We start from the raw sequence: 13,706 nt of genomic DNA, 5'->3' as shown, positions 1-13,706 counted from the left end.
GCGGTCGGGGGCCTCGAGCCTTCCGTTGTCGGGGCGATCTTGACTCCCGTGGCTGGCGGTTGGGCCCTCACCGTCGGGGCGATCAAGCTCCTGCATCGGGGGGATCTCAGCTCCCCCACGCCGGGCGATTGGACCCCGGGTCGGGGCTGATCGAACCTCCTGCAACTCTGGAGCTTCCCGACATCAGTCTCTACCCGAGACTGCGAGCTCCTCGATGTTGAAATCCGCAGGCCGCGGTTGGAGCGTCGATCTCAGGCAAGGGATCGCAGGCTCCGATGGTAAGTCCACGGTCCCACGGTGGGGCTCAAAGTCAGTCCCGAGCAAGGCCTCCAGCTCCACGATGTTAGGCCGCAGAGCGACCGGAGATACCATCCGCAAAACAATCGCATCTCCGGCAAGGTAAGAAAAACTTATTTGTTTGTTTATTTTGTATATATACTGATTTTTTAAAAAAATTATCGTGGGGAGTACTATGTGTACATATTCTGTTGTGCTGCTGCAAGTAAGTATTTCATTGTTCTGTTAGGTACAGATGACAATAAAAACACTCTTCACTCTTGACTTGGGCATTTGTGAAAATAATGTTGGCATCGTTTCCGTTTCACTGTTAGGTTGGACATGTGACGATATCTCTTTACTTATCTCTGGTTTCTCCCGAACTGAGAAAAGCTTCCTCCCTGATCCAGACGTCAACTACTCTACATCGGCGAGACCAAGCGCAGGCTCGCCGATCGTTTCGCTCAACACCTTCGCTCAGTCCGCCTTAACCAACCTGATCTCCCGGTGGCTCAGCACTTCAACTCCCCCTCCCACTCCCAATCTGACCTTTCTGTCCTGGGCCTCCAGTGTCATAGTGAGGCCCAGCGCAATTTGGAGGAACAGCACCTCATATTTCGCTTGGGCAGCTTACACCCCAGCGGTATGAACATTGACTTCTCCAACTTCAGATAGTCTCTCTGTCCCTCTCTTTCCCCTCCCCCTTCCCAGTTCTCCCACTGTCTTCCTGTCTCCTACTACATCCTATCTTTGTCCCGCCCCCTCCCCTGACACCAGTCTGAAGAAGGGTCTCGACCCGGAGCGTCACCCGTTCCTTCTCTCCCGAGATGCTGCCTGACCCGCTGAGTTACTCCAACATTTTGTGTCACAGCTTACTCAAACGTGGCTTTTGACCAGGCCCCCCTGTAGTTTTCACTCTCTGTAAGTCTCAATGAATCATTTATTCTCTTCCATATGAAGTATTGATTTGCTGTCATTATTTATTTCTAGTTAGAGGCTTGATTAATATGAAAAGGGAATTGACAATTCCCTTTCCCTACCTCATTCCAGTTAATAGCTGATTTTAAGTCTGAGTGAAATTTCTCTGTCCCCGTTGCTATTAGAAACATAACTTGGGTAGAGCCACAGACATGTTTTTAGCCTGATGATAGACACAGAATGCTGAGGTAACTCAGCGGGACAGGCAGCATCTCTGGAGAGAAGGAATGGGTGACGTCTCGGGTCGAGACCCTTCCTCCGACCTTAATTTAATTTAGTTTAGTTTAGAGATACAGCGTGGAAGCAGGCCCTTCGGCCCATCGAGTCCGCGTCGACCAGCGATCCCCGCAAACTAGCACTATCCTACACACACGAGGGACAATTTACAATTTTTACTTACCAACCCATGTTTGTTCATGTGCTTGGATTGTCCTGAACATTTAATCCGTGAGATCAGCTTTTACAGCGAAAATAAAACCAAATTGGCTGTTCTGCTGAGAAGGGATTCAAGATCAAGGCCGGTTAATCAAGATCCCGCTGTAATTAGTTTAGTTTAGTTTATAGATGCAGCACGGAAACAGGCTCTTCGGCCCATCAAGCCCATGCCGACCATCGGTCACCCATTCTCACCAGTTCTATTTTATCCCACTTTCTCATCCACTCCCGACACACCAGGAGTAAGTTTACAGAGGGCCAATGAACACACAAAACTGCATGTTTAGTTTAGTTTAGTTTAGAGATACAGCGCGGAAACAGGCCCTTCGGCCCACCGGGTCCGTGCCAACCAGCGATCCCCGCACACTAACACTATCCTACACCCACTAGGGGCAATTTTTACATTTATACCAATCCAATTAACCTACAAACCTGCACGTCTTTAGAGCGTGGGAGGAAACCGAAGATCTCAGAGAAAACCCACGCAGGTCACGGGGGGAATGTACAAACTCCGTACAGACAGCGCCCGTAGTCGGGATGGAACCCAGGTCACCGGCGCTGCATTCGCTGTAAGGCGGCAACTCTACCGCTGCGCCACCGTGACCGCCCATTCTATATGTAATGTATTGAGTGATGATGTGAACAGCATTTCTATACAATCACGACAAAAGGAATCTTGCATAGAACACAAAGTGCTGGAGTAACTCAGCGGGTCAGGCAGTATCTCGAGAGGACATGGATAGGCAATGGTTTGGGTCGGGACCCTTCTTCACACTGGATCCAATCTTTTTTCTCTGTCCCCATGGCAACTATTCTACCATTCCTATAACCTCGCCCTTATACACCTTTATAAGATCTGTGTGTGTGTGTGTGTGTGTGTGTGTGTGTGTGTGTGTGTGTGTGTGTGTGTGTGTGTGTGTGTGTGTGTGTGTGTGTGTGTGTGTTTGTCTGTGTGCTAAAACAGACATATATGTATACACAAACCACACACACACGTATGTATATTATATATAAACAATGATAAGAAAGTTCAGTGTGTAAATATATATACACACACACACACATATATATATGCACATACACACACACACACATATATATATATATATATAAACAATGATAAAAAAGCTCAGTGTGTATATATATATATATATATATATATATACATATATATATACATATATATATACATATATATATACATATACATATACATATACACCGATTAGCCAAAACATTACGACCACTGACAGGCAAAGTGAATAACATTGATTATCTTGTTACAATGGCACCTGTCAAGGGGTGGGATATATTAGGCAGCAAGTGAACAGTCAGTTCTTGAAGTTGATGTGTTGGATGCAGGAGAAATGGGCAGGAGTAAAGACCTGAGCGACTTTGACAAGGGCCAAATTGTTATGGCCAGATGACTGGGTCAGAGCATCTCTGAAACGGCAAGGCTTGTGGGGTGCTCCCGGTCAGCAGTGGTGAGTACCGACCGACAGTGGTCCGAGGAGGGACAAACCACAAACCGGCGACAGACAGGGTGTTGGGCGCCCAAGGCTCATCGATGCGCGAGGGCAACGAAAGCTATCCCGTCTGGTCCGAACCGACAGAAGGTCGACTGTGGCACAAGTCACAGAAAATGTTAATGGTGGTCACGGGAGGAATGTGTGACAATACACAGTGCATCGCACCCTGCTGCGTATGGGGCTGCACACGGAGGACCAACAGCATATTAGGCAGATGGTCATAATGCTTTGGCTCATCAGTGTATGTAAATATGGTAACTCAAATTTCACTGTACCTTAATTGGTGCATGTGACAATAAATTGAATCTTAAATCTTGAATCTCTGTTTTTTACTGAGCTTTCTGGTCGTTGTTTATCGTGGGTTTTACAGAGTACGATGTTTACAGATCTGTTGTGCTGCTGCAAGTTAGTATTTCATTGATTTGTTATGGGACATATGACAATAAAACACTCTTGACCCGTGACTTGTGACTCGTGACTCTTGACTCCACGGTAAAGCAGTCTTTTGGCAGAACATTTAAGGCCTCGTCTACTTTCCTGGACCACAGAATGTTAATTCAAAAATAGCTGCCGGTGGAAGACTTTCATCCTCCCACACAGAGCTATCTTTTGACTGTTACATATTTATAATATATTTATGTATTCAAAAGAGCAGAGATGCAAACAGAATGATAAAATTGCAAATCACTCGCCCTTTTGAGGGACGACATTTATGTAACTGCTAAATGACTGTAAACAACTATGGCACGGATGAATCTTGGACCATCTCCGACATCTCCCTACCATTTCTTGAGCTCACCGCCTCCATCACAGGAGACAGACGATCGACTGACATCTATTATAAACCCACTGACTCCCACAGCTATCTAGATTACACGTCTTCCCACCCTGCTTCCTGTAAAGACTCTATCCCCTACTCCCAATTCCTCCGTCTACGCCGCATCTGCGCCCGGGATGAGGTGTTCCACACCAGGGCATCGGAGATGTCCTTATTCTTTGGGGAATGGGGATTCCCCTCTTCCATCATAGATGAGACCCTCACTCATGTCTCCTTGATATCCCGCAGCTCCCCTTCCCCCCAACCCCAGTCATAACAGGGACACAGTCCCCCTAGTCCACACCTTCCACCCCACCAGCCCACATACAGGACCTAATCCTCCAACATTTTTGCCACCTCCAATGGGATCCCACCACTAGCCACATCTTCCCATTTCTATTCTACATTTCCCTTGATCTCCATTCCCTTTGTCCTATTTTCACACCTTACACTTCCTTATCCCTGTATCTCCCTCTCCCCTAACATCAGTCTGAAGAAGGGTCTTGACCTGAAACGTCACCCATTCCTTCTCTCCAGAGCTGCTGCCTGGAGTGTGGGAGGAAACCGAAGATCTCGGAGAAAACCCACGCAGGCCACAAACTCCGTACAGACGGCGCCCGTAGTCAGGATCGAACCTGAGTCTTCGGCGCAGCATTCGCTGTAAGGCAGCAACTCTACCGCTGCGCCACCGTGCCGCCGTGATTGTGATTGTGTGTGTGTAATTCCTTACTTTTATTGCCCTTATTGTTGGATTGTGGGTGACAAAATCTCGTCCAAAAGACTTGTTTTTTTGGATGACAATAAAGGTTATTTTGATTCTGATTCTGATGGGTGACGTTTTGGATCAAGACCCTTCTTTAGTCTTCAGTCTGAGATGCTGCCTGTCCCACTGAGGTACGTTTAACAGTTTAATATATTTTTATTGCATGCTGGGGTGATTGCTGGGTTTATGCAGCAACGTTACATCCAAATTCACAATGATTTCCAAGAGTAACTCACCATCATAATTGATATATATAATATTTGAAATCTCTGAATCACATTTCAGGAGCTACATGGTCATGGTCTGTATTTTCTATTTAAAGCGGAGAAACTCTAAGGATTTCAGAGATAGAAAAAAAAATGCTTTTTATTGATTTTTGGAACAACTATTTAAAAAATAATAACGTGGTATGTCCTGACATTTAATTGATCGCTGGATCTGCCAAAGAAGATTTCAATTCTAATCAATGTTAAAGACAAAAAGATAGACACAAAGTGCTGGAGCAACTCAGCGGGTCAGGCAGCATCTGTGGAGAACATGGATAGATGACATTATGGGTCGAGATCCTTCTTCAGAGAAGCTGCCTGACCTGCTGAGTTACTCCAGTATTTTGTGTCCATCTTTGGTATAAACTAGCATCTGCAGTCCTTCGATAGAATTGCATTGTGCCTATGCCATCAAAAAACAGGACTTTAACTCCAGCTGTTCCACTGAACCTTCCCACTTCAACACGTATATATGACAATAAACCAAAGGTAGACTCGCTGTTCCAGACGTCAGCTTCTCTACATCGGCAAGACCAAGCGCAGGCTCGGCGATCGTTTCTTTCAACACCTCCGCTCAGTCCGCCTTAACCAACCTGATCTCCCGGTGGCTCAGCACGTCAACTCCCCTCCCATTCCCGATCTGACCTTTCATTTTCCTGGGCTTCCTCCATTGTCAGTGAGGCCCAGCGCAAATTGGAGGAACAGCACCTCATATTTCGCTTGGGTAGTTTACACCCCAGTGGTATGAACATTGACTTCTCTAACTTCAAATAGCCCTTGCTTTCCCTCTCTATCCCCTCCCCTTCCCAGTTCTCCCACTGTCTTCCTGTCTCCGACTACATCCTATCTTTGTCCCGCCCCCTCCCCTGACATCAGTCTGAAGAAGGGTCTCGACCCGAAACGTCACCCATTCCTTCTCTCCAGAGATGCTGCCTGACCCGCTGAGTTACTCCAGCATTTTGTGCCTACCTTCGATTTAAACCAGCATCTGCAGCTTTTCTCCTATCCCTGACAATAAACTACTCCAGATGTTCCTGACCAAGTCTCATCGTGTCTTCGCTTTTCCCATCGGGGTGAAAGTCTGCCAAGCGGGGGGGAGAAGTCAGAAAATCTTTGGCAAGGGCTAAAGGGATCAGGGGGTTTGGAGAGAAGGCAGGTACAGGTTACTAAGCTGGATGATCAGCGATGATCATATTGAATGGTGGTGCAGGCTCGAAGGGCCGAATGGCCGACTCCTGCACCTACTTTCTATGTTTCTATGTTAACAAGAGGGATTGGCACCCCTTCCAGACTAATTGTTTTTGGTCTCTGTTTCAGGAGCAGAGGCAATAGATGAAACTCTTCGTGGGGTACAAGTTGAACGAGCTTTCCTCCCTCTCCTAAGACAGACACAAAATGCTGGAGTAACTCAGCGGGACGGGCAGCATCTCTGGAGAGAAGGACGTCCCTGGTCGACACCCTTCTCTCCCCCGCTTCCTCTCCCTGGTGCTCAGAGCTGCGCCGAGAACCGGTGACTGACCACGGTTTCAGCACCTTGGAGAGCGCCGCGTTGCAATGAAGCTCAGAGAGCAAGTGGCCGAGAATGGAAGATAGACTCACACAGTGCTGGAGCAACTCAGCGGGTCAGGCAGCATCTCCGGAGAGAAGGAATGTACAGACCCTTCTACCAGACCCTCCAAGCCAATATGTCACCTATCCATGTTCTCCACAGATCCACATGTTCTCCACAGATGCTGTCTGACCCGCTGAGTTACTCCAGCATTGTGTGTCTACCTTCGATTTTAACATAGAAACATAGAAACATAGAAAATAGGTGCAGGAGGAGGCCATTCGGCCCTTCGAGCCTGTACCGCCATTCAATATGATCATGGCTGATCATCCAGCTCAGTATCCCGTACCTGCCTTCTCTCCATACCCCCTGATCCCTTTAGCCACAAGGGCCACATCTGCAGTTTTTTTCCCTAAACTAAACAAATCTAAACTAAACTAATCTAAATATTGCTTTGTGGAAATAAGGATTATGAGTAAGAAGGAACTGCAGACGCTGGTTGACAGTGAAGATACCTCACACTTCCCTTCCCCTGACTCTCAGTCTGGAGAAGGGTCTCGACCCGAAACGTCACCCGTTCCTTCTCTCCACAGATGCTGCCTGACCCGCTGAGTTACTCCAGCACTCTGTGTCTATCTTCGTTGTAAACCAGCATCTGCAGTTCAAGTGACCCCTGAATCCCCTCCCAGTACAGGACAGAATCAACTTCAAGCTCCTCATATTCACATACAAAGCCCAAATTGGTGATGTGGAGATATATAGAACAAATATGCCCCCCCATATCAAAAATCTTCTAACCCACCACTCTATCTCCAGGTCCCTCAGGTCGGCCGACTTGGGGCTACTCACTATCCCGCGGTCTAGGCTTAAGCTCAGGGGTGACCGCGCTTTTGCGGTTGCAGCTCCTAGACTGTGGAACAGCATCCCTCTCCCCATCAGAACTGCCCCCTCCATCGACTCCTTTAAGTCCAGGCTCAAAACCTATTTCTACTCCTTAGCGTTTGAGGCCCTCTGAGGGGGCGCTGCGAACTGTTTATGTATGTGCTGTTATGTTTGTGTGCCATTGTATGTTCGTTCTCAGTACCAGAACTGATGTACAGCACTTTGGTCAACGTGGGTTGTTTTTAAATGTGCTATACAAATAAAATTGACGACTCGACTCTCCGACCCAAGTCGTTCCAGCTTCAAAGTGGTCTTGTTGAGTCTCATTGCCTGTGACTTATTCTCACCCAGCCCACAGCCAACAATGGTCTGTTTCCTTTATCTTCGTTACTTTTCTGAATGCCTTTATTTCATTTGTTCCATGTCTCTCCACATCACCGTCTATATCTCTCCTGTCCCTTTCCCCTGACTCTCAGTCTGAACAAGGGTCTCGTCCCGAACCGTCACCCCATTCCTTCTCTCCACAGAGGCTGCCTGACCCGCTGAGTTCCTCCAGTACTTCGTGTCTTGCTCAAGTGATTCCAGCACCTGCAGTCTCTTGTATCAGGGGGTTGGTTCCTAGCCTGTTCTAGAGTGCAGCCGCTAGACTGTCAGTGGAGCCTCTTTAGTCAGAAGGAACGCCGAGCGCCCGTGTGTTGACTCCAAGAGCCCGGAGCCTGGGAGATGTCCATGTAGACGGATCACATTGTGGGGCCGGCAGCGACACCGCTCTAATACTCCAACACACACTCCTCTACCGCTAGTTAGGGATGTTTCCCGGTGCTGTCTGTTTATCAGATTGGCCTTTCGAGACATCGAACGGCAGGCGGGCGGAGTGATGGTGGAGAGGGGAGGGGAGAGGGGAGGGGGGAGGAGACGTGGAGGGGGGAGAGAGGGGGGAGACAGGCGAATGGGAGGGGAGAGGAGGGTGGAGAGGGGAGGGAAAGAGGGGGAGGGGAGGGAAAGAGGGGGAGGGGAGGGAAAGAGGGGGAGGGGAGGGAAAGAGGGGGAAGGGGAGGGGAGGGAAAGAGGGGGAGGGGAGGGAAAGAGGGGGAGGGGAGGGAAAGAGGGGGAGGGGAGGGAAAGAGGGGGAAGGGGAGGGGAGGGAAAGAGGGGGGAGACAAGCGGATGGGCGGAGAGCGGAGAGGAGAGGGGAGAGGAGAGGGGGGGAGCGGGGGGGGGAGCGGGGGGGGGAGAGGGGGGGAGCGGGGGGGGGGGGAGAGGGGGGAGAGGGGGGAGAGGGGAGAGGGATGGGGGAGGGGAGATGGAGAGACAGGCGAATGGGAGGAGAGAGGAGGGTGGAGAGGGGGAGACGTGGAGGATGAGAGAGGGGGAGAGAGGGGGAGAGAGGGGAAGGGGAGGAGAGAGGGGGAGGAGAGAGGGGAGGATGGGGGGAGAGAGGGGGAGGAGAGAGGGGAGGATGGGGGGGAGAGAGGGTGAGGAGAGAGGGGAGGATGGGGGGGAGAGAGGGTGAGAGAGGGGGAGGGGAGGGGAGGAGAGAGGGGGAGGAGAGAGGGGGAGAGTGGGGAGAGAGCGGGGAGATGGGTGGGGAAGGGAGAGGGGGAGACAGGCGAATGGGAGGGTGGAGAAGGGGAGAGAGGGGATGAGAGGAGAGGAGATGGGAGGGGGAGAGGAGAGGAGAGGAGAGGAGAGGAGAGGAGAGGAGAGGAGAGGAGAGGAGAGGAGAGGAGAGGAGAGGAGAGGAGAGGAGAGGAGAGGAGAGGAGAGGAGAGGAGAGGGATGGAGAGGAGAGGAGAGGAGAGGAGAGGAGAGGAGAGGAGAGGAGAGGAGAGGAGAGGAGGGGAGAGGAGGGGAGAGGAGAGGAGAGGAGAGGGATGGAGAGGAGAGGAGAGGAGAGGAGAGGAGAGGAGAGGAGGGGAGAGGAGAGGAGAGGAGAGGAGGGGAGAGGAGAGGAGAGGAGAGGAGAGGAGGGGAGAGGAGAGGAGAGGAGAGGAGGGGAGAGGAGGGGAGAGGAGGGGAGAGGGGGGAGAGGAGGGGAGAGGAGGGGAGAGGAGGGGAGAGGGGGGAGAGGGGGGGAGAGGAGCGGAGAGGAGGGGAGAGGAGGGGAGGGGGGGGGAGAGGAGGGGAGAGGGGGGAGAGGAGGGGAGAGGAGGGGAGAGGAGGGGAGAGGAGGGGAGAGAGAGGGGGGGAGAGGGGGGGAGCGAGGGGGAGCGAGGGGGAGCGGGGGGGAGCGGGGGGGGAGCGGGGGGGGGGGGTGAGCGGGGGGGAGAGGGGGGGAGCGGAGAGGAAGGGAGAGGGGGTGGAGGTGGTGCTTTATACTTGCTGCGGAGACACAGATGAAAGATGTAACGCGCCCCCACCCCCGCTGCCATTCCCCATCTCACTATGACCCGTTATTCCTGCGTTACTCAGCAGAAGTAGATTGAGACTCACCTCAAGCGATCGAACATGCTCCCGGTGGATAACCGGGTGAAGGTGCCCGACCTTTCTCGTTGTGTCGCCGACTGACGAAGCATTTACTGCTGGGGATATTAACGCGGGGGGTGTGGAGGAGGGAACCGCAGGTGCCGGTTTACACCGAAAATAGACACAAAATGCTGGAGTAACTCAGCGGGACAGGCAGCATCTCTGGAGGACATGATCTCCGGAGAAACTGCCTGTCCGCTGAGTTCCTCCAGCATTTTGTGTCACTCTAAGGTTGCAAGGATGTTTAGCCAGTGAGAATGTGGTGGTAGATTGATGGAGAATTCAGGGCAGTGTAAATCAACCCAGAGGATGATTATCTGCAGTTATTTTCTTGCACAACCCAGAGGAGGGGGTATTTTTGGAATTCTGTGGAGGTCAAGTCAATGAATATTTTTTAAGGCAGAGATAGATTGTATTGTATTGATAGATTCTTGATTAGTACAGGTGTCAGAGTTTATGGGGAGAAGGCAGGAGAATGGGGTTAGGAGGGAGAGATAGATCAGCCATGATTGAATGGCGGAGTAGACTTGATGGGCCGAATGGCCTAATTCTGATCCTATCACCTGTGATCGGGTTTTCACCTGGTTGAGTGTAGGTTGGCGTGGGAGGTATCTTGCAGTTGGGCGCTTACAATGAAACAGACCGACCACAGATAAAGCTTCTTGCAAGGGCGATTGAGAAGGTCAGATGTAAAGCCCCCAAATAGCGCCTCTCCCCTCGCACCGACCGAAGGGCCGCGACTCTGCTAACCCAACGGCCCGGGGAAAACTGGAATCGACATCAGTCACAAGATTCACCGCAGCCAATTCATAAATGTCATAATAGTAGAATTAGGCCATTCGGCCCATCTAGCCTTTCCGCCATTCAATCATGGCTGATCTATCTCTCCCTCCTAACCCCATTCCCCTGCCTTCTCCCCATAACCCCATGACACCCGCACTAATCCACAATCTATGTATCTCTGCCGTAAAAATATCCACTGACTTGTGGCCTCCACAGCCGTCTGTGGCAATGAGTTCCACAGATTCACCGCCCTCCACAAACCGGTTAACGAGCCCAAGGTTGTGGAGACACAAGGGACCTTGAGGAAAACACAAAGTGCTGGAGCAACTCAGCGGGTCGGGCAGCATCTGTGGAGGGAAATGGGACCCTTCTTCAGACAGGGCGATATCTGCGTTAGAAGTGGAAGCAGGGACGTGCGACTCCACCCGAAACGTCACCCATTCCTTCTCTCCAGAGATGCTGCCTGACCCGCTGAGTTACTCCAGCTTTGTGTGTGTGTGTGTGTGTGTGTGTGTGCGTGTGTGTGCGTGTGTGCGTGTGTGTGTGTGTGTGCGTGTGTGTGCGTGTGTGTGTGTGTGTGTGCGTGTGTGTGTGTGTGTGTGCAAGAAAGAACTGCAGATACTGATTTACACCGAAGAGAGACACAGAGTGCTGGAGTAACTCAGCGGGTCAGGCAGCATCTCTGGAGAACATGGACAGGTGACCCATTCCTTCTCTCCAGAGATGCTGCCTGACCCGCTGAGTTCCTCCAGCACTCTGTGTCTCTCTACATACACGGTGTCTGTGTAGATGTTACATGTACGGAAGATAGACACAAAATGCTGGAGTAACTCAGCGGGTCGGGCAGCATCTGTGGAGAGAAGGGAAGAGTGAGGTTTCGGGTGGAGACCTTAGTTCAGGCTGAAGCATGTGTAGGTGGGGATGATTGATTACATAGAAACATTGGAAATAGGTGCAGGAGGAGGCCATTCGGCCCTTCGAGCCAGCACCGCCATTCATTGTGATCATGGCTGATCATCCACAATCAGTAACCCGTGCCTGCCTTCTCCCCCATATCCCCTGATTCCACTAGCCCCTAGAGCTCTATCTAACTCTCGTGAATTGGCCTCCACTGCCCTCTGTGGCAGAGAATTCCTCAGATTCACACCTCTCTCTCTCTCTCTCTCTCTCTCTCTCTCTCTGGGTGAGTCCCTACCTTCCTGAGCGCCGTGAAGCCGGTGTCAGCGGCCACACTCCGGGCCAGCTCGTCTCCAGATCCGTGAAGCTCAACCAAGAAGTGGTTGGTGTAGATCTTCGGGCTGGTCGTCGCCGCCGCCGCTGCAGCAACAACAAGAAGCGCATTGAGCAACAGACAGACAAGGGTCTCCTTCACACTGCGACCCTTCATATCCAGCGCTGGGCTGAGCCAGGTTAGACTGCGGGCTGGGATAGACTCGCCTCTTGCACACTCACACACACACACACACGCACAGTACCCAGGCTCTGGGTTTAATGAAAGATGCTCCGCATTCCCCAGCGCCCTGTCGTGTCGTGTCGTGCACCGAGACATCTCACTGGATCACACAGCATCCGCGTCAAAACCATCACATGCCCGATGCTCAATGCGGAGAGAGAGGGGGAGGAGAGGGGAGAGAGGAGGGGGGAGAGAGGAGGGGGGAGAGAGGAGGGGGGAGAGAGGAGGGGGGAGAGAGGAGGGGGGAGAGGAGAGAGGAGGGAAGAGGGGAGGAGAGGGGAGAGGGGAGAGGAGGGTTAGAGTTAGGGTGAGAGAGGGGGAGAGGAGGAGGAGGGAGGGGGAGAGGAGGGAGGGGGAGGGGAGGGGGGAGAGGAGGGAGGGGGTGAGGAGAGGAGAGAGGGAGGAGGGGAGAGAGGGAGAGGAGGGGGTAGAGGAGGGACGGGGAGAGGGGGAAGGGGAGGGGGGAGAGAGGGGGAGGGGGAGAGAGGGGAGGGGGAGAGAGGGGGAGGGGGAGGGGGAAGAGAGGGGGAGGGGGAAGAGGCTGCCTGGAGCTGATGTCAGATTAATAAAATGCTTTATTTATATCCTCTCGCTCCTGGATGAGACAGAAGTCAAGAGAGGTCCTGTAAATTATTTGGGTAAGAAGGAACCGCAGATGCTGGTTTAAACCGGAGGTGGACACAAAATGCTGGAGTAACAGTCTGAGGAAGGTCACCCATTCCTTCTCTCCAGAGATGCTGCCTGACCCGCTGAGTTACTCCAGCCCTCTGTGTCTACCTTCGGATTAAACCAGCTTCTGCAGTTCCTTCCTTCCTACACATGGTTAATTGTCATGTACAGACGGGATCCTTACTGGCAGCAAATCCTTACTGGCAGCAAATCCTTACTTACAGGCCCGCAAACACAATACACGTATTGTTTAATAAACAAAATTACAATCAATTAATAACCCCAAAAACCACAATTAAATACCCCAATACCTCCAGATTGAGGGACAGTTTCTTCCCAGCTGTTATCAGGCAACTGAATCATCCCACCACAACCAGAGAGCAGTGCTGAACTACTATCTACCTCATTGGTCAAGTCAAGTCAAGTCAAGTTTATTTGTCACGTACACATACACGATGTGCAGTGAAATGAAAGTGGCAATGCCTACGGATTGTGCAGAAAAAAGAATTACAGTTACAGCATATAGACCCTCGGACTATCCTTGATCGGACTTTGCTGGCTTTATCTTGCACTAAACGTTATTCCCTTTATCCTGTATCTGGACACTGTAGATGACTTGATCACGTATTGTCTTTCTGCTGCCTGGTTAGCATTCAACAAAAGCTTTTCACTGTACCTCGGTACACGTGACCATAAACTAAACTCATATTGTAGCGCAAAAAAAAATCCAACGATGGTCTTCTTAGGCCCCTTCGGTCATGGCTGACCATGGGCGATGCATCCTAGTTGGCTGCTTGCTCCACACCTCGGCTAGAGCAGTTTCGCTTGTGGCTGAAGAGA

General features: G+C 51.2%; 1 protein-coding gene across 1 annotated transcript in view; it reads right to left on the bottom strand.

Annotated features, from left to right (window-relative positions):
- The window catches only part of pcsk2 (proprotein convertase subtilisin/kexin type 2), a 49,232-nt gene extending 36,937 nt beyond the window's left edge, over positions 1 to 12,295 (bottom strand). The window contains exon 1 of the mRNA XM_078405664.1: positions 11,940 to 12,295. Coding sequence (XP_078261790.1) covers positions 11,940 to 12,293 — 354 coding nt within the window. The 5' untranslated portion in view covers positions 12,294 to 12,295. The remainder of the gene's footprint in view (positions 1 to 11,939) is intronic.
- Positions 12,296 to 13,706: the final 1,411 nt, after the last annotated feature.

Source organism: Rhinoraja longicauda, chromosome 9 (assembly GCF_053455715.1).
Source record: "Rhinoraja longicauda isolate Sanriku21f chromosome 9, sRhiLon1.1, whole genome shotgun sequence".
In the NCBI taxonomy this organism is placed as follows: domain Eukaryota; kingdom Metazoa; phylum Chordata; class Chondrichthyes; order Rajiformes; family Arhynchobatidae; genus Rhinoraja; species Rhinoraja longicauda.
The sequence above is the reverse complement of the archived record's forward strand: the minus strand, read 5'-3'. Positions and strand labels throughout refer to the sequence as shown.